This window comes from Papio anubis, chromosome 1 (genome assembly GCF_008728515.1).
Source record: "Papio anubis isolate 15944 chromosome 1, Panubis1.0, whole genome shotgun sequence".
In the NCBI taxonomy this organism is placed as follows: domain Eukaryota; kingdom Metazoa; phylum Chordata; class Mammalia; order Primates; family Cercopithecidae; genus Papio; species Papio anubis.
Genome location: NC_044976.1, coordinates 17,341,312 through 17,359,265, shown reverse-complemented (window position 1 = coordinate 17,359,265; position 17,954 = coordinate 17,341,312). Strand labels below are relative to the sequence as shown.

At 46.3% G+C, this 17,954-nt stretch overlaps 1 protein-coding gene across 10 annotated transcripts in view; it reads left to right on the top strand.

The window, feature by feature from the left end:
- UBR4 (ubiquitin protein ligase E3 component n-recognin 4) overlaps positions 1-17,954 on the top strand; it is a 139,984-nt gene that overhangs the window by 95,969 nt on the left and 26,061 nt on the right. For all 10 annotated transcript variants that reach the window (XM_021942792.2, XM_003891221.5, XM_021942877.2 and 7 more), the window contains 17 exons: positions 639-878; positions 1,316-1,454; positions 2,193-2,318; positions 2,436-2,564; positions 3,369-3,712; positions 6,252-6,342; positions 6,620-6,704; positions 6,859-6,986; positions 10,125-10,254; positions 10,362-10,519; positions 11,241-11,350; positions 11,887-12,028; positions 12,743-12,824; positions 13,151-13,324; positions 15,778-15,899; positions 16,858-17,055; positions 17,751-17,831. In XM_021942792.2, the coding sequence (XP_021798484.1) occupies positions 639-878; positions 1,316-1,454; positions 2,193-2,318; positions 2,436-2,564; positions 3,369-3,712; positions 6,252-6,342; positions 6,620-6,704; positions 6,859-6,986; positions 10,125-10,254; positions 10,362-10,519; positions 11,241-11,350; positions 11,887-12,028; positions 12,743-12,824; positions 13,151-13,324; positions 15,778-15,899; positions 16,858-17,055; positions 17,751-17,831 (2,479 nt within the window). The remainder of the gene's footprint in view (positions 1-638; positions 879-1,315; positions 1,455-2,192; positions 2,319-2,435; positions 2,565-3,368; positions 3,713-6,251; positions 6,343-6,619; positions 6,705-6,858; positions 6,987-10,124; positions 10,255-10,361; positions 10,520-11,240; positions 11,351-11,886; positions 12,029-12,742; positions 12,825-13,150; positions 13,325-15,777; positions 15,900-16,857; positions 17,056-17,750; positions 17,832-17,954) is intronic.

Genomic DNA, 17,954 nt, shown 5'->3' with positions numbered 1-17,954 from the left:
AGCTGCTTAACCTCAGTTTCTGTAACTATAAAATGGAGGTAGGGCCCCACTTCCAGGGTTTTATTTTAAGGATTAAATGAGTTAGTATGTGTCAGGTGCTGAGAACAGAGCCTAGCACATAGTAAGTACTCAGTAAATATTAGCTCTCATTATGTGAATATAATCACCCCAAAATTATTACATACCTTCCTTTTTATGACTTGACTTAGCACTTGGTTCAGACCCTGATTTTCATCCTCTGCCTCTCTAAAACAGCCTAGCTTTATCTTTCCATGGTTGCTGTCAGGATGGGAACTTGGCGGCATGCATCATCATTGCACCTCTTACAGGCTTCAGTGTGGCATGCTTTTGGAGTCATAGTTTCCCTTGTTATATGCTTCTGTTGTTTTCCTGGAATTTCAAAAGGTATCATATATAACAGCTTAAAGCACTCATATGTTCTTTTCTTTTTTTATAGAGAAGAGGTAATGGAAAACTTTTTTTAAACTGGCTTCCTATTATATGCGAGATTTCTTTTCCTTAGAGTAACCACTTAATTGCCTTAGACAAATACATGGGCCAGTCTTCCTCTTTGTCTCATCAGACTGTTATCACTGAAGGTGAGATGAGAAAATCTCAAGGCTGTCTGTCTTTCCTAGGCCAGCTCGCTGGCACAAAGCCAAGAAGGTTCAGCTGACCCCTGGGCAGACAGAGGTGAAGATTGACCTGCCGTTGCCCATTGTGGCCTCCAATCTGATGATTGAGTTTGCAGACTTCTATGAAAACTACCAGGCCTCCACAGAGACCCTGCAGTGCCCACGCTGTAGTGCCTCAGTCCCTGCCAACCCAGGAGTCTGTGGCAACTGTGGAGAGAATGTGTACCAGTGTCACAAATGCAGGTAAGTCAGTGGTCATCCCCTAGGCCAGGGCCGTGTGCCGTGCACATTCCTTGTTGTTTTTCTATAACGGTGTCAGTGTGAGCGATTGCAGTGTCTGATTCCCTCAGAACATTTAGAGAATTATGGGTTTATAGAGTGGGTTCAAGGGTAGAAAGGGAAGAGGAAGAAGAGAGAGTGTGTATATGTGCGTGTGTGCACGAGTGTGCCTGTCCTGAGGCAGGGGTGGAGGGTTAAGGTGGAGCGAGGTCCAGAAGTTTAGCTCTGGGTCTTGCTTTCTTGTTACCTGGCTGCTTAAGTCATTCATTTGTTATTGTCCCTTCAGTAGCCCCTGCAGTGGTTACCAGAGTATGTAAATGTGGCACAATACATCTCCTCAGAGTGATCCCTACCCCACCCAACCTTGTCACCTCACTGACCCAAACGCTTTGGTTACTCAGATCCATCAACTATGATGAAAAGGATCCCTTCCTCTGCAATGCCTGTGGCTTCTGTAAATATGCCCGCTTCGACTTCATGCTCTATGCCAAACCTTGCTGTGCCGTGGATCCCATTGAGAATGAAGAAGACCGGAAGAAGGTGAGGCCAGATTTGGCCTAGACTCAGGGCTGTGGCCTTGATCTGTACTTTGGGCAGAGCTGGTACAGTGCAGTGCACTTTACTTTCTAGCCCAAGCCTTCTTCAACTCAACACCAGTTTCAGGACCCAGCTTTTGGGTGGGAGCAAAGAATGGTGTAAGGTGTATTATATTGGAAGACATGGTTTGCATAGGATTTTAGAAAAGTGTTGATTGGTAATGAAACTAGAGTATCTCCAGGTACAAATAATTTTGGATTTGGGTGCTTTGCCCTGCATTTGTTCCACAGACTGCTTCATATTGAGGCTGTTGGTCCTCCCTCGGTATTAACTTGTCCAGTGCTAGTTCCCAGCCTACATGATATGGGTGGGGGTGAGGTTCTAGATATTAAAGAACAGTGGAAAGGGGGCACCTATAGGGATAACAGAAGAACATTTCGCTTTGGAGTCAGAAGGACAGAAATTCTAATTCCAGCCATACTTTTAATACTTGTATAACCTAGTATAAGTTACTTCTCTCAGCATTGTATTATTATGTATCACAGATGTGCATTGTATTTTTATTAGAAATAATATACCCACCTCACTGGAAGGATTATTGTGAAGAACAGAGATAATGTATGTGAAACACAGTGCCTGACCCATAGGAAATGTTCTGGTAAATGGTTAGCAATGAGGATTACTCAGGGAAAGTCATCAGCTAAAAAGCCTTCACTCAGGTCCCTGTCTTTTCTTGTCTAGGCTGTATCCAACATCAATACACTTTTGGACAAAGCTGATCGAGTGTATCATCAGCTGATGGGACATCGGCCACAGCTGGAAAACCTGCTCTGCAAAGTGAATGAGGCAGCTCCAGAAAAGCCACAGGTAATCCCACGCTGCAAAGGGCATTTGGAGAAGGCCTTGGGTCATGATCAGAAGACTGCCTCCTAGGTGAGATCACCTTAGGTGAGAAGCCTCACAGCTTACCTCTTGGGGTTGCAGGATGACTCAGGAACAGCAGGGGGCATCAGCTCCACTTCCGCCAGTGTGAATCGGTACATCCTGCAGTTGGCTCAGGAGTATTGTGGAGACTGCAAGAACTCTTTTGATGAACTCTCCAAAATCATCCAGGTAGAGAGCGAGGAGCAGCTTTTGGGTGTATTTTGTCCAAGTGTTACTGGCGTTGTTTTCAAAGCAGTCTTGGTGTTGTCCCTGCCCAATCCAGCTGAAAAGGCAGGCAGGCAGCTGCACCAAACGGCATCTCCCCTACCGTGATTTATGGCGCTGGTCAGAGTGCTGAATTCGTGCTAGATAACTGAGCATACTGGTGATGGGAAGGTAGCATAGATACGTTTGTTTTTTTTTTTTAGCCATTAACAACCTGTCTTTTAGTAGAGGGGTTACTGGTCTTAAAAAATTTGGTGCCAAGATTCTGTTCCCTCTTTTTCTGATATGCCATGTTTGCAGGCTGTAGGGGCACACCAACTGCAATCAACCAGGGTGGGCCATGTGTTAGTTGCAGTGTCACAGACCTAATCTCCATGAGATGGGAGGCTAGCCATAGACAGAGATACCTCAGATAAGGAGAGCATCCAGTTTACCTTCCCCCTCAACCCCAGATTGCTGGAGTGCCATCTTTGCTACACGTGTATTAGCTTCTGACCTTTGTCTTTGTTACATGGGAGTTGAGAGCATGAGCCTACCATCTGAGTCTGAGTTCGGACCCTGCCACTTATCTTGGTCAAGCGAGTTCCTCCGTGCTTCAGTTTCCTTCTCTGTAAAATGGAGATAAAGCATCTAACTGGTTGGGTTATTGAGAAGATTAAATTATATAATGCATGTAAAGTTTTTTCTAAAGCAAAACTAACTTTCCAATTAACATCCTCTTCTTATTTTAATTGCTAATTCCCATTACTGTTGCCTTTTTGTTCTTAGAAAGTCTTTGCTTCACGTAAAGAGTTGTTGGAATACGACCTACAGCAGAGGGAAGCAGCCACTAAATCATCCCGGACCTCTGTGCAGCCCACATTCACTGCCAGCCAGTACCGTGCCTTATCCGTCCTGGGCTGTGGCCACACATCCTCCACCAAGTGCTACGGCTGCGCCTCGGCTGTCACAGAACATTGTATCACACTACTTCGGGCCCTGGCCACCAACCCAGCCTTGAGGCACATCCTTGTCTCCCAGGGCCTTATCCGGGAGCTCTTTGATTATAATCTTCGCCGAGGGGCTGCAGCCATGCGGGAGGAGGTCCGCCAGCTCATGTGCCTCCTAACTCGGTTAGCACCTACACCATGGTTATGGGCCTAGTGATTCCTACTGACACTCGGGATGGTGGCAGCAGCCATGCCAGGAGCGTTACAGGGTGCACAGAATAGTGCTTCTGACCACCCAGCAGGTTAGATAGCTTATAACAGGAAAGATGGAAAGAGACACAGGGTGTAGGTCAGTGAAGTGCTTTTTTGGTTCCAGTACAGTGTCTTGAGGAAACTATCCCTGAGTCCTTGTGAGGGAAGGGAAGGGAGACACTTGAACTCAAGAAAGACTCACATGAAAGAAGATAGTGGAGCAGAGCAGTGGGGCCTGGGGATTAAGAGCTTGGACTCTGGACTGGAAAGACTCAATTTCAGTATCTGATAACTTGTACTATATGCCTTGGACAGTTTCCTTAATTTCTCTGAGCCTGTGTTTTCCTCATCTGAAAAATACTGACAGTAGGCTGGGCGCAGTGGCTCTTGCCTATAATCCCAGCACTTTGGCAGGCGGAGGCTGGTGGATCACCTGAGATCAGGAGTTCAAGACCAGCCTGACCAACATGGTAAAACCCTGTCTCCATTAAAAATACAAAAATAGGGCCAGGTGCTGTGGCTCACGCCTATAATCCCAGCACTTTGGGAGGCCGAGGCAGGCGGATCAGCTGAGGTCAGGAGTTTAAGACCAGCCTGACCAACATGGAGAAACCCCGTCTCTACTAAAAAATACAAAATTAGCTGGGTGTGGTGGTGCATGCTTATAATCCCAGCTACTCAGGAGGCTAAGACAGGAGGATCGCTTGAACCTGGGAGGCGGAGGTTGCAGTGAGCCAAGTTCGCGCCATTGCACTCCAGCCTGGGCAACAAGCGAAACTCCATCTCAAAAAGAAAGAAAGAAAGAAAGAAAGAAAAATACAAAAATAGGGCCAAATGTGATGGCTCACGCCTGTAATCCCAGCACTTTGGGAGGCCAAGGCAGGCAGGTCAGGAGTTTGAGACCAGCCTGGCCAGCATGGTAAAACCCTGTCTCTACTAAATATACAAAAAATTAGCTGGGCGTGGTGGCACACACCTGTAATCCCAGCTACTCAGGAGGCTAAGGCAGGAGAATCGCTTGAATCCAGGAGGCGGAGGTTGCGGTGAGCCAAGATTGCACCATTGCACTCCAGCCTAGGCAACAGGGTGAGACTCTGTCTCAAAAAAAAAAAAAAAAATTTCTTGGGCGTGGTGGCTTACGTCTGTACCCCCAGCTACTTGGGAGGCTGAGGCAGGAGACTTGCTTGAACCCAGGAGGCGGAGGTTGCGGTGAGCCGACATCACACCACTGCACTCCAGCCTGGGCGACAGTGAGACTCTGTCTCAAAAACAAAAACCTGACAATAATAAACACCTTAAAAGCATGTGATTGAGGATAGATGAAGTAGTTCAGTAAATAACTCATGCATGTCCAGTGCTTAGTATGTCCCAGATCCTACAGCCAGAGCTATGTGGATTACTCTGTGTGGCATAAATTCTGGAACATGATAGATGCTTGACAAATGGTATTTGCTATATTATTTATTCCCTAACTTAACAATTATTTATTGAGCAGCTGCTGAATGCCAGGCACTGTTCTAGACTCTGGGGATACAGTGGTAAATGGAATAAAGTTCCATCCTTGTGTGGCTTATATTCTAGGTGGGGAGAACTGCAATAAACAAATAATTACACAATATAATGTTAGGAAATAAGATTGTGAAGAAAAATAAAGCAGGGATGGTGACCCCGAATACAGGAAGGCATGCTATTTTGGATAAGGTAGTCAAGGAGGACTTTCCCGAGGGTGTGATACTTGAGCAAAGACCTGTGTGAAGGAAGGCGGGCAGCCAGCCATGGCAATGTCTCAGCAGTAGGCTGCATGCCTAGGAAGTAGCAAGTGGGGAGCTGAGAGCAGGCGCGTGCCAGGAATGCTAGGGCGTCACAAGGAACCTGTGTAGCTGGAGACAGGGATGCAGTAGGGAAGACTCGGGAGGAGGATCAGGTCGGAGGGTGCGAGGGCCAGATCCCGTAGGGTCTTGTGGGCCTGTGTAAGGACTTTGGGGCTTATTCAGTATGTTGGGAAGCAAGAGTGAGGTGATAGGTTTGTTTTTTGTTATTAATAATGAGAACATTGCTACAAAGAGACGTAAACTAGGATGTGAGGGCCTTCTGGAAAATGACATGCAGGCAGATAGAGAGGTCGGGGAAAGAGCTGTGACCAAGACTAAGAGTTGACATCTAGGTTTTGGAGATGTGTCACACCAGACAGCAGGGCTCTGTCGCCTGGGACATGGGTCCCATAAGGTGGTGCTGCTCTTCCCTCAGTTAGCATCTGTTCATAGGTAAGGCGGCTGTGATGGGCCCGTTATTATTACCAACCACGATTTTGTGAAGCTAAAGCTGTAGTCTCGCCCCTGGGAAGGAAGTAGAAAATTTGGGGCCAGGTAGCCTTAGACATTGATTTCATTTTCTCTGGGCCCCTTCAGGTGGAAAGGAGTGTCACAGCTGATTGTGAATTACAGGACTCCATTTCTCTTTGCTTCCACAGAGACAACCCAGAAGCCACTCAGCAGATGAATGACCTGATTATTGGCAAGGTCTCCACAGCCCTGAAGGGCCACTGGGCCAACCCCGATCTGGTGAGCCGGCCTATCAGGCCCAGCTGTCCTCGCTGACTCCCCCTCACACGCCTTGTGTTCCTCAGTGTCCCCCTCCCAGGTCCTGCGGTGACTGAGGAGGGAAGGAGAAGAACATTATCCCAGAATGGTTTTCCAGGGAAGAGCCTGGAGCACAAGGGTCTCCGTCTGTCCTTTGTCTCTTTTGGAGCCACCTAGGACCAGAAATTGTATTAATGGTTAAGAGTCGCTGGACCGTAGCTGACCCTCTTGACTCATGTCTCTTCCCATTGCCTTCTAGGCAAGTAGCCTGCAGTATGAAATGCTGCTGCTGACCGATTCTATCTCCAAGGAGGACAGCTGCTGGGAGCTCCGGTTACGCTGTGGTGAGTTAGGGGCTTTTCAGAGAAAGGAAAGGAGGCTCCAAGGTGCAGTCCTGGCTGGAATGGGAGGGGAGGAGGGAAACATGCTTGGGCGGCCTCTGCAGAGCAGGTGTGTAGTGTTCCTGATTGTGACTCTGCCTTTCCTGACCATCCCTAGCTCTCAGCCTTTTCCTCATGGCTGTGAACATTAAGACTCCCGTGGTGGTTGAGAACATTACCCTCATGTGCCTGAGGATCTTGCAGAAGCTGATAAAACCACCTGCTCCCACTAGCAAGAAGAACAAGGTACTGGGCCAAGCAGGGGTCTAACAAGGAAGGGCAGGGCGGCCGCCCTCCTCATTCCCTCCAGTGTGCCCTGCCTCCTCATGGTCTCTGCTTTGCCTTGAGCCCACCTCACCTGAGTGGCTCCCGTGCAGCCTTTGCCTGAGTTCAGCAGACATGGGTTGGGATTTTTGAGAAGGATGGTTGAAGTAAAATAAACATGAAACTGCAAAGCAGAGAGCAAAGTGGCTAGCTGTGAAGGTTGAGCTCTTTCCAGTCATGTTAGATAACTTGCAGCCCCCAGAAAGCATTGTGTCCTTCCTACCCCTGTGCCTTTGCACATGCAGTGCTGTGCAGTGATAGAAATCCCAGACTCTGAAGCAGACTTTCTGAGTTCAAATCCCAGCGCTTCCATTTATTAGCATTGTGACCTTGGGCAAGTCGTTCCTTAGTTTCCCCATCTATAAAATGGGAATATAGTCTCCATCTTGAAGTGTTGTGAAAAATAAATGACATAATGCAGACTAAGTGATCAAAACAGTGTCTGCCTAAGTTAATCCTTAACAAACGTTAGCTGTGGCTGTCTCCTGCTTTGTTTGCCTAGAATGTTTTCCTTCACTTTGTTAGCTGCTCCTTAGAGGGTCAGTTCTCTACTAGGCTAGCTGTAAGCTCCTTGAATCCAGGGACTGGACCATCTTAGTAATACTATTTATGTCTAGTATATAGGATGGTATAACATCTGTAATAGCTGCTTAGTAAATTATTGTTAAGTGAATAAATGAAACCAAGTTTTTATCCTAAAATAACTGTAGCTGAGCCTGAGATTGACTTGCTTGTATCAACTTTTGAATTGGCAGGCCATAGTTCTTTCTTTGGGCCATGCCTAAGGCTCTGCCACCAACTTGCCCTGGATTGGGCCTTGGGTCCTTCTGACTCCTTTCTGTCTGATGGGCCATCCCTTATGGGCAACAGAGTCCTCATGGCGGGAAGATTGCTTTCTGAGTGCTAAGCACTAGGATTATGCTGTGGGGAGGGTGGACATTGAAGCTGCCTTCAGAAAAGGCAGCACTGGGCACTCTACTTCCTTCCCTTTGATGGAGGGATTATTTTCCCCCAGATTCCCAAGTAAAATTGGCCCTTGGTTGAGAAGAGGGCACCCATCCCTACATGACCGTCATTGTTTCCACAGGGTGAGGCAAAGGGAGATTTTTCACGGAATTACTTGCACTGTAAGGACTGAGGCCTGGTGTGGATGTTCGCCTGTTGCTCCGTGTAACTTAGCGAGAGCAGCAGTTCCTAAAATCTGGCTCACAAACTCGGGGGTGTTCTTAAGACTTTCAGAGATCTGTGAGGACAAAGTTATTTTCATGATTGTCCTAAGACACTATTGCCCCTGTCATTCTTGTGATGTTTGTGCTAACTGTACAAAATCTTTGCTGCTGGGGAGATGGCCGGTGCCTTAGGTTGACAAGGCGGTGGCCCCGTGCAGTTCTTCACTGCCACCCGGCTTCATCAAGAATATCCTTGATGAAGCAGTACAAATTAATTTTATTAAATCTCCACTCTTGGGTACTAATCTGTTTAATGCTCAGTGTGACAAAATGAGTACACAGAAAGCGCCTCTGCTGCACCCCAAGTACAGCAGTTGTGCTGAGAAAAGGCACTTGTGTGAGATGCAAGCCAAACCAGCTGCCTTTCCATGGATCTCCGCTTGTGCTTGAAAAACAATGGCTGATGGGCAAATTGTGGTTGTTCAGGCTTAGGTATTTGGCACATATTTTCCTCAAAATGAATGAAGTGAGCTTTAAGAAGAACTGACATAACCGTGTAAACCAGTGTTTTCTAAATGACCAATGCATGTTATAGTATCCTGCCAGGTAAAAGATGAAGGTTAGTGTAATGAACTATGAAAAGTTTATTGATGTGATTTCAGAGTCCATACTACAGCTAATCTTTCAGACCCTAGAATTTGTTGAGTTTTGGTATAGTCTCAATGAAAAAAATCCATAACTAGTTGAAAAAGCTATTAAAGTATTCTTTCCTTTTCCAACTGTATATCTGTATGAGGCCAAATGTTTTTCGTATACTTCAACCAAAACAACCTGTCATGACACTTTGACCATAGAAGCAGATATGAGAATCCAGATGTCTTATAAAGCAGTCATTAAACAATTACCAAAAATGTAAAACAGTACCACGTCTTTCTGTAGGTTGTTTTTGCTTTGGAAAATATAAAATTTAGGTTGACAAATAATAGATTTACTCTTCTTTTTAAATGAATTAACAAATATCTTAAGAATTTCTCAGTTTTTTATTTTTATTTATGTATGTATGTATTTTTGAGACAGGGTCCCACTCTGTCACCCAGGCTGGAGTGCAGTGGCACGATCTCAGCTCACTGCAACCCCTGCCTCCCGGTTGCAAGCAATCCTGCCTCAGCCCCCTGAGTAGCTGGGACTACAGGTGTATACTACCATACCCAGCTAATTTTTTTGTATTTTGTATCGAAATGGAGTTTCACCATATTAGCCAGGTTGGTCTTGAACTCCTGGACTAAATCATCATCTGTCTGCCTTGGCCTCCCAAAGTGCTGGGATTATAGGTGTGAGTCACCGTGCCCAGCCAGTTTTAATTTTTAACATGAGAAATGTCGATAGATACAACCATGTAAAGCAAAACTCTCTGGAGTCCTTAATAAATTTCGAAGAGTGTAACAGGGTTCTGAGGCCAAACAGCTTGAGATGCGCTGGCCTGGAGTGTCTGTCTGTGGCTCGCTCTCTCTGCAGGCTGCTTCTAGTTAGTGACAGTTTGCATTCTGGAGGCTGCTCATGACCCTTGGAAGATTTATGCTTGGGAAACTGCAAATCAGCCATGGGATAGGAATTAGTGTATGTGCTATAGGATTGTCTGTAGGAAGCCAGCCACAGCTTCTGCTGCACAATAAAAATCATTGACCTTAAGCTCAGTGTGGAGATACTGCTGCTAAATTGGATCAAAATGGTTAACAGGAACACATATTTGGGCATAAAAGATACACATGTTGATCCTCCTGATCTTCTTGCCTTTGCATGTTACCCCCTGGGGCACCAGTGCCATGCTGTTGGGGCTATGGCTCAGGTGTGCCCTTGAGCGCCCTCACCTTGCTCCACTTGCCTCCTCTAGGATGTCCCCGTCGAGGCCCTTACCACGGTGAAGCCATACTGCAATGAGATCCACGCCCAGGCTCAACTGTGGCTCAAGAGAGACCCCAAGGCATCCTATGATGCCTGGAAGAAGTGTCTTCCTATCAGAGGTATGTCTTTCTCTTCAAGATGCCGGGAAGTCCTGCCTGTGCTCTGACAGCCCTGCCTTCTGTCACTCTTGTTTACTTACCTACCCCTGCAACCCTTGGCCTTGCAGGAATAGATGGCAATGGGAAAGCCCCCAGCAAATCAGAGCTCCGCCATCTCTATTTGACTGAGAAGTACGTGTGGAGGTGGAAACAGTTCCTGAGTCGTCGGGGGAAGAGGACCTCCCCCTTGGATCTCAAACTGGGGCATAACAACTGGCTGCGACAAGTGAGTGGCCACTTCTGGACTCTTCACCCCCTGCGCCCCTGACCCCAGACTCTGAGCGGTGTGTTTCTGCCCCTCACCATGTGTCTGTGCTGCTATCCCTTCTTTCTCTTTGCTGTTCTTGCTTCTTCCTTTCAAGTAGAGAGTGAGTACAGGTTCTTGGTTGTAGCTGTTGGGCTAGCATGGTGGGCTGGCCGAAACCGAATTTCCTCTGCTTATCTCAACAAGCTCCTTGTGCTTTCTGCTTTCCTCCCTGACCATAGTCCCTTTTCTCCTTCCACTTCTCATATCTTCTGCTGTCCTTCCCCTCCCTCTTCTTTCTAGCTAAAGTAATTCTATGTTAGGTAATGCATTTGTCCGTTGATACATAAAATAAGAAATATTTGGTTTACATTAAATGAAAGTATTCAGCATATAAGTGTCCCCAAAAAAGAATGGTCTTTGCTAAGGAAGATCCGTTTTTCCTACTTCACTTATTGTAGGTGTGTTCTTCACATCTCCTGATGGAGAAGTCTCCAGGCAGAAGCAGGGCTCTTTCACAGCCCCCTTCCACACCTAAAACAGTGGAGTCTTGTGTTAGCTGGTGATTTTTACCTCTAATATTTTCCTAGAGAGCTGCCCAGAAGACCTCTCCTAGACGGGTGGCAGTTGACTGCCCTGCTGGAGGCCTGGTGAGGCAGGGCATCCTCTGAGCCTACGGCCTCTTCTCTCCCCTGTCCTGCAGGTGCTTTTCACTCCAGCAACGCAGGCCGCACGGCAGGCAGCCTGTACCATTGTGGAAGCTCTAGCCACCATTCCCAGCCGCAAGCAGCAAGTCCTGGACCTACTTACCAGGTACCATTTGGGAGTGGGATGGGGAGGGTGGTTAGACTTCCTCTAGAGCCTTTTCATCTTTCCCGGGGGAATCCATGGATCAGGGTAATGAAAGGCACACCTCATTCCCTGTAGAAGACCCCAGAAACAACAAAGTGTTAAAAAGCTGACTATTAGTGATAGTAGTGGTGGTGGTGGTGAGGGTATTAGCAGCAGCAGCTAATATTTGAGATCTTATGCAGCTAATATTTATCGCGATTGAGTGCGTAAATGCTTGGCATGCATTATCTTATTTAATTCTTTCATAGCAGTCAGTGCCAAAATATGAATGCTTCGATTCTGTGGCATTCACTCCCTGTGGTGTGCTCTGAGTGCTTCCTAGGTGTGGGAGATTCCCATGTGGGAATTGGAGCTTTCTTGGATGCTGTTCCTCCCTCTAGGAAGCAGGAGAGACAGACAGCAGAAGATAGGAAAGATTGGGAGGAGAAAGGGGAGCCTTGGAGCCGTTTGAAATGTTAGAGTTCTTGACTAGAGTGCCCTGTCCCTCCTGGTGGCAGTTACCTGGATGAGCTGAGCATAGCTGGGGAGTGTGCGGCCGAGTACCTGGCTCTCTACCAGAAGCTCATCACTTCCGCGCACTGGAAAGTCTACTTGGCAGCTCGGGGAGTCCTACCCTATGTGGGCAACCTCATCACCAAGGTATCCTACCCTATTGCCCAAGAGAGCCCCTTCCCTAATTCCCCCTTCATTGTACCTGGATGTAAGCTCTACCATAGTGTTTTGTTGGTTTGTTTTTGCTGAGAAGAAGTATTTGTTGAAGGGGTTTGGAAATTTTTTTTGACTTTGTTATATTTATTATATAGCTATAACAAACTCTTGGGGGCATTTAGACAGTTTACAGTTTTTAAGCAATCCCTTACCAGCGCTGCAACTGTTCTTGGCCTCCTGGAAAGGAGTTCTGCAAGGGTTCGATTAAGAAGATGTAACTCGGCCGGGCGCGGTGGCTCAAGCCTGTAATCCCAGCACTTTGGGAGGCCGAGACGGGCGGATCATGAGGTCAGGAGATCGAGACCATCCTGGCTAACACGGTGAAACCCCGTCTCTATTAAGAAATAGAAAAAACTAGCCGGGCGAGGTGGCGGGCGCCTGTAGTCCCTGCTACTCGGGAGGCTGAGGCCGGAGAATGGCGTGAACCCGGGAGGCGGAGCTTGCAGTGAGCTGAGATCCGGCCACTGCACTCCAGCCTGGGTGACAGAGCGAGACTCCGTCTCAAAAAAAAAAAAAAAAAAAAAAAAAAAAAAAAGAAGATGTAACTCCTGAGTGTCTAGTGCTGCAAGCTCCTGGGACAGTGGTGGAGGTAACTGGTATCCTTGGCAGTGCTGTCACACTGACTGCACTTGTCATCCTGTTTAGGAAATAGCCCGTCTGCTGGCCCTGGAGGAGGCTACCCTGAGTACCGATCTGCAGCAGGGCTATGCCCTTAAAAGTCTCACAGGTAAAGAGAGCCTCTGGACCTTCCTTTAGGGCATCCTGAGTGTTTTAGGGACAACCCTTAGTTCCTTGGGTACTGGGGTTGACTCTCTTCTGTCTTGTACTGACCTCAGTGCAGATTTAAGCTCTGCATTTTTTTCTGTGTTGATACGTTTATGATTTTGATACCCTGTTTGCTATTGACTATTTCTGCTCGTTGAACACCTGCTCTGCGCCGTGCACAAAGGCAGATTTTCCCTGCTTTTTGAGTTGCTCATAATCTTTTGAGACACAGACCTTCCTTATGTTCTCATCCAGAGCTCTCACAGCAACATTTTCCTGTCTCTACAGGTCTTCTGTCCTCCTTTGTTGAGGTGGAATCTATCAAAAGACACTTTAAAAGTCGCTTGGTGGGTACTGTGCTGAATGGATACCTGTGCTTGCGGAAGCTGGTGGTTCAGAGGACCAAGCTGATCGATGAGACGCAGGACATGCTGCTGGAGATGCTGGAGGACATGACCACAGGTAGCACTGCCCAGCGGCCTGGAGCCTGAGACACTGTCCCTTCTGGGGCTGGTGAGGTGCATTCAACCAATTTCCTCCAGTTCTACAGAGCCAGAGGAGGACTGGCAAGCATTTCCCTGCATTCAAGGAGAGGCTCATTTCTTGACAAAGTGTTGGCTCTTGGAGTTTTAAATTCTAGAGCTGGGCTCACTTTGGATTTTTCATGTTGAGCTTGTAGAGTGGTACAGGGTCAAAGGCTCTCTGATTGGTGTTTTTTATCAGTCTGGAAAATTCTCAGCCATTGTCTCTTTAATCCCCTCTGCTGTGTTCTCTTTCTTTTCCTTGTGAAACTCCATTTTCACTCTGTCATCCGTATCTCTCCTCTCTTTCATAATGTTCATCTCATCGTGTGTTTATGCTGCATTTTTGACAGTTTGTTCAATTCAGTTTTTCTTCACTAGGTGTGAATGTTTAATCAACCTGTTGAATTCTTGTAGTTCTAGATTTTATGGTCTCTTATTTATTTATTTATTTATTTTTTGAGATCAAGTTTTGCTCTTGTTGCCCAGGCTGGAGTGTAGTGGCGTGATCTTGGCTCACTGCAACCTCTGCCTCCCGGATTCAAGCGATTCTCCTGCCTCAGCCTCCCTGAGTAGCTGGGATTACAGGCATGCGCCACCATGCCCAGCTAATTTTGTATTTTTAATACAGATGGGGTTTCTCTGTGTTGGTCAGGCTGGTCTCAAACTCCCAATATCAGATGATCCACCCACCTTGGCCTCCCAAAGTGCTGAGATTACAGGTCTGAGGTCTCTTTTTAAAAATTCATATTTCCCTTCTTTATATGATCTATAAGCATATTAAACATTTGTGTCTGATAATTCTAAAATTTGAGATATTTACAGGCCTGATTCTGCAGTTTATTGTTTTGCCTCTTACTCATGATACCTTAAAGTCTTGTTGTGTTTTATGAGTTTTGACTGTGACCTCATATTTTTTAGCTTTATCTGTGGAAATTCTTTAGGACTGGGCCAAAGATGGGTTTCTCCAGAGAAGATAAAGCACTGCTTCTGTGAGGCAGTGCAGGGCACTGCTGTCCCAGTTCTGAGCCTCAGATTTTCAGACCTCCTAGGTAGTGAGAGGTTTGAGCCGCAAACCCCTGTGAGGGGCAGCTCATGGCAAGTCTTCAGAGGAGATTTTTCCCTGCCACTTGATGGTGAAGTTTAAGGAAAGTCCATTTCCTCAGTTATTTGGTTGGGGGAAATGTATAGCTGATCTCTGCACCAAGGGTGTAGCTCTTTGGGGTACCATATTTGTATTTGTGGGGCATGGGGTTGGGGTTTTCTGTTAGACTCTTTGCCTCAGTGGATTCCGGGCTTTATCCACCTCTCAAATCTGGGCAGGGAATGGAAACCGAAGCTCAATGCAAAAACTGACTCGTGTTTTGCTTATCTCCCTGGCTTCCCGATTTCTCTTAGTTTTTGGCTTTTGGCTGTTCTGTGTTAGTGTGGCAGTTCACTGATACATTTTTATTCAACACTGTAGATTGTTTTTGAGTGGTGGAGAGTGAGGAGTAGGTCAGGGAACCTCGTTTGCCTTATTGCCCGAAATGGAACTCTTCTGATGCCATTTTCATCGTGCCATACTGAACTGGTTTGTGACTTTGTCAGGGACCTTTACCGTGTTTTGTTTTGTTTTGTTTTAATTCAGACCCACCCAGGAATATAACAGTGGGACTTTTTTTTTTTTTGCCTCCGCCGAAGTCTCACTCTGTCGCCCAGGCTGGGTTACAGTGGTGTGATCATGGCTCACTGTAACCTCTGCCTTCTGGGCTCAAACCATCCTCCCACCTCAGCCTCCTAAGTAGCTGGGATTATAGGCATGTGGCACCACGCCCAGTTAATTTTTGTATTTTTTGCAGAGATGGCATTTTGCCACATTGCCTAGGCTAGTCTTCAACTTGTGAGCTCAAAGTGCTCACAAGACCTTATTTTTTAAAGACTGTATTTTCTCACCTTCATGTTACTTTAAGTTGTCTTTTTTTGCTTATAGAGGACATTCTACTTAATCTTTTAGAATGAAGCTAAAAACTATAACTTCCTTTTGATTTGACTGGAACACAGGATTATTTGACATTTTCTGAGTGCCTGTTTTGGGCAAGGAGATGCTAGTTAAATAAGGCACAGTCCCTCTCCTTGAGGAGGTTATATCCTGAGAGAGAGCAAGACATGTACACAGCCAACCATGATGAAGTGTGTGGACTTGGGTGTTATGGGTTTCAAACTGAATGTGGTCTGAGGATAAAATCAATCAGCATCAAATTTCCAATTTGAACTACTGATATTGCCATGTAGGGCATTTAAAGACTTACCAGGCAGAAATAATTTGTCAGTGATGGTACTTCAATTAGAAGTCTCATTTCAGCTTCCATGAGAGAGGCTCTTTCCTAACTTGGCCACTTTGATTTCTGGCAGGTACAGAATCAGAAACCAAGGCCTTCATGGCTGTGTGCATTGAGACAGCCAAGCGCTACAATCTGGATGACTACCGGACCCCGGTGTTCATCTTCGAGAGGCTCTGCAGCATCATTTATCCTGTAAGCAGTGCGGTGCTTCCCATGGCTCTCGAGTGTCAGCACGGGCCACTTTGCCATGAAGCCTCTTGGTGATTCATTAAAGTTATGGGGAATTGTACCAGCTGTGGGCCACTTAGTCATTAGTGAAAGAAGATCCACCACCATAAAAGAGAAGCAACCTCATAATTTTCCTCTTGCTAACGATGGGACATTTAATGACCTTCCTTGGTCTTATTTCTTAGATTCAAGTAAAGAATCAGGTTTTTTTAAAAACTAGGTCTAACCTCCATTACCAAAATCCCATAGCATATCAATCCAACATGCTGTGGAAGAAGCAGTATTGAGCTAGAATATAAAGATGTTTTTACTCTCTTCCTTCTTTACCTGCCCTGTATTTTGTGCACACGTGCAGCATGTGTTTTTTTCCTAGCCTGAGTTGTGTAGAAGCACAGTATTATACATGAGAACCCTGCCTGCTATTGAGGAAGGATGAACACTAGTATCATGAAATGAGAGCTAGCAATGAGAGCTCATTGGGGGTGTGTACCTGAGTGTCATGTCCCATAGAGAAGCCCCTTTCTTGACTTCAGGGTCATCAGTGACAAAGTCCTCTGGCCCCAAATTGATTAGCATCACATGAGACCGGCAGGAGGAGGAAAGAAAGTCCCTCCTCGCACCTCTTCCCCCATTTCATTAATACATCTCTCATATGTCACTCCTTGTCTGCTGGTTTTGTTAGGCTTTATCTCCTAATTCACCCTGGGGCTTCGGGGGAGATGCTTGATATTTTAGACTACTTTAGTTAGTTTAGATTTTTGGAAGTACCTCTGAGTTTCCTGTCCTTTATATCTTTAAATGTTTAGGGGACTTGCTGAGTTTGGTGTGTTTTCTTTGAGCATCCATAGAACAAGGTAGCATGGTATAAATCTCCACCTCTGCCATCCCTTCTGATGCACCCACCCTTCTCTCTGTCCTCCAGGAGGAGAATGAAGTCACTGAGTTCTTTGTGACCCTGGAGAAGGATCCCCAACAAGAAGACTTCTTACAGGGCAGGATGCCTGGGAACCCGTATAGCAGCAATGAGCCAGGCATCGGGCCGCTGATGAGGGATATAAAGAACAAGATTTGCCAGGACTGTGACTTAGTGGCTCTCCTGGAAGATGACAGTGGCATGGAGGTAATGACCATAGGACAGTGCTGCCCACGTTTAAGATTAGGGGCTTCCTCCTAGTCTAACCAAATCCAGGTACTTCTTCCTAGTAGCTGATTAACTTGGGGCAGGTGGCCTTCAGTTTCCCCGCTCTATAAGTTGGGGTTAATGATTCCCACCTTTCTGCCTCACCTAATGCTAAGGTTAATGACCTGTAAAGGGCTCTGCCCAGTGCCTGGCAAGAAGTAAGCATATTTTTAGTGACTGTTGGTTGTAGTGGTGGTGGGTATTTATTATTATTGTTGCCTCTGGCAGAGACTTCTCAGTGAGTCTGAGTTACTGAACCCCTAAATATTGGCGTTTTACCCCCTGTGCAGGTTAATATCCCTGTGTCAGTTACTTTCTGGCAGACCCTTGAGGGTCTGACATTTTTACATAGTGAAAAGCCTTTTCTGGTGCTGAGCTTGCAGGAGAAGGTCCCCAGTGGGTGTGTCTAAGCTGGAGCCCATGTGTGGGTTAGGGATGTTTGCAGCCCCTGAAATTTGCACAAAATTCTGCGTGTTTTGCATACATGTGGATTTTTTAAAAGTGGGAGAGTTGATAGGTCCATGACATATAAAAGTTATGAATTATGAACCATTGCCATAAGGTGCCCTTTGCTCTTAGATTTTACTTGTCTTACAATTATTTGGAATAACAGTTTCACCTACTTTTCTGTTCAGCTTCTAGTGAACAATAAAATCATTAGTTTGGACCTTCCTGTGGCTGAAGTTTACAAGAAAGTCTGGTGTACCACGAATGAGGTATGTGCCTGCTTTCTTGTTTGGAGGTGTGGTTTAACTTTTCTGACTTATGCAGACTTGTATCAGCAGGAGCCATTGTTCGTCATCACTTACCTGGCTTGTAGCAGCTCTCTAAGGCTTTAC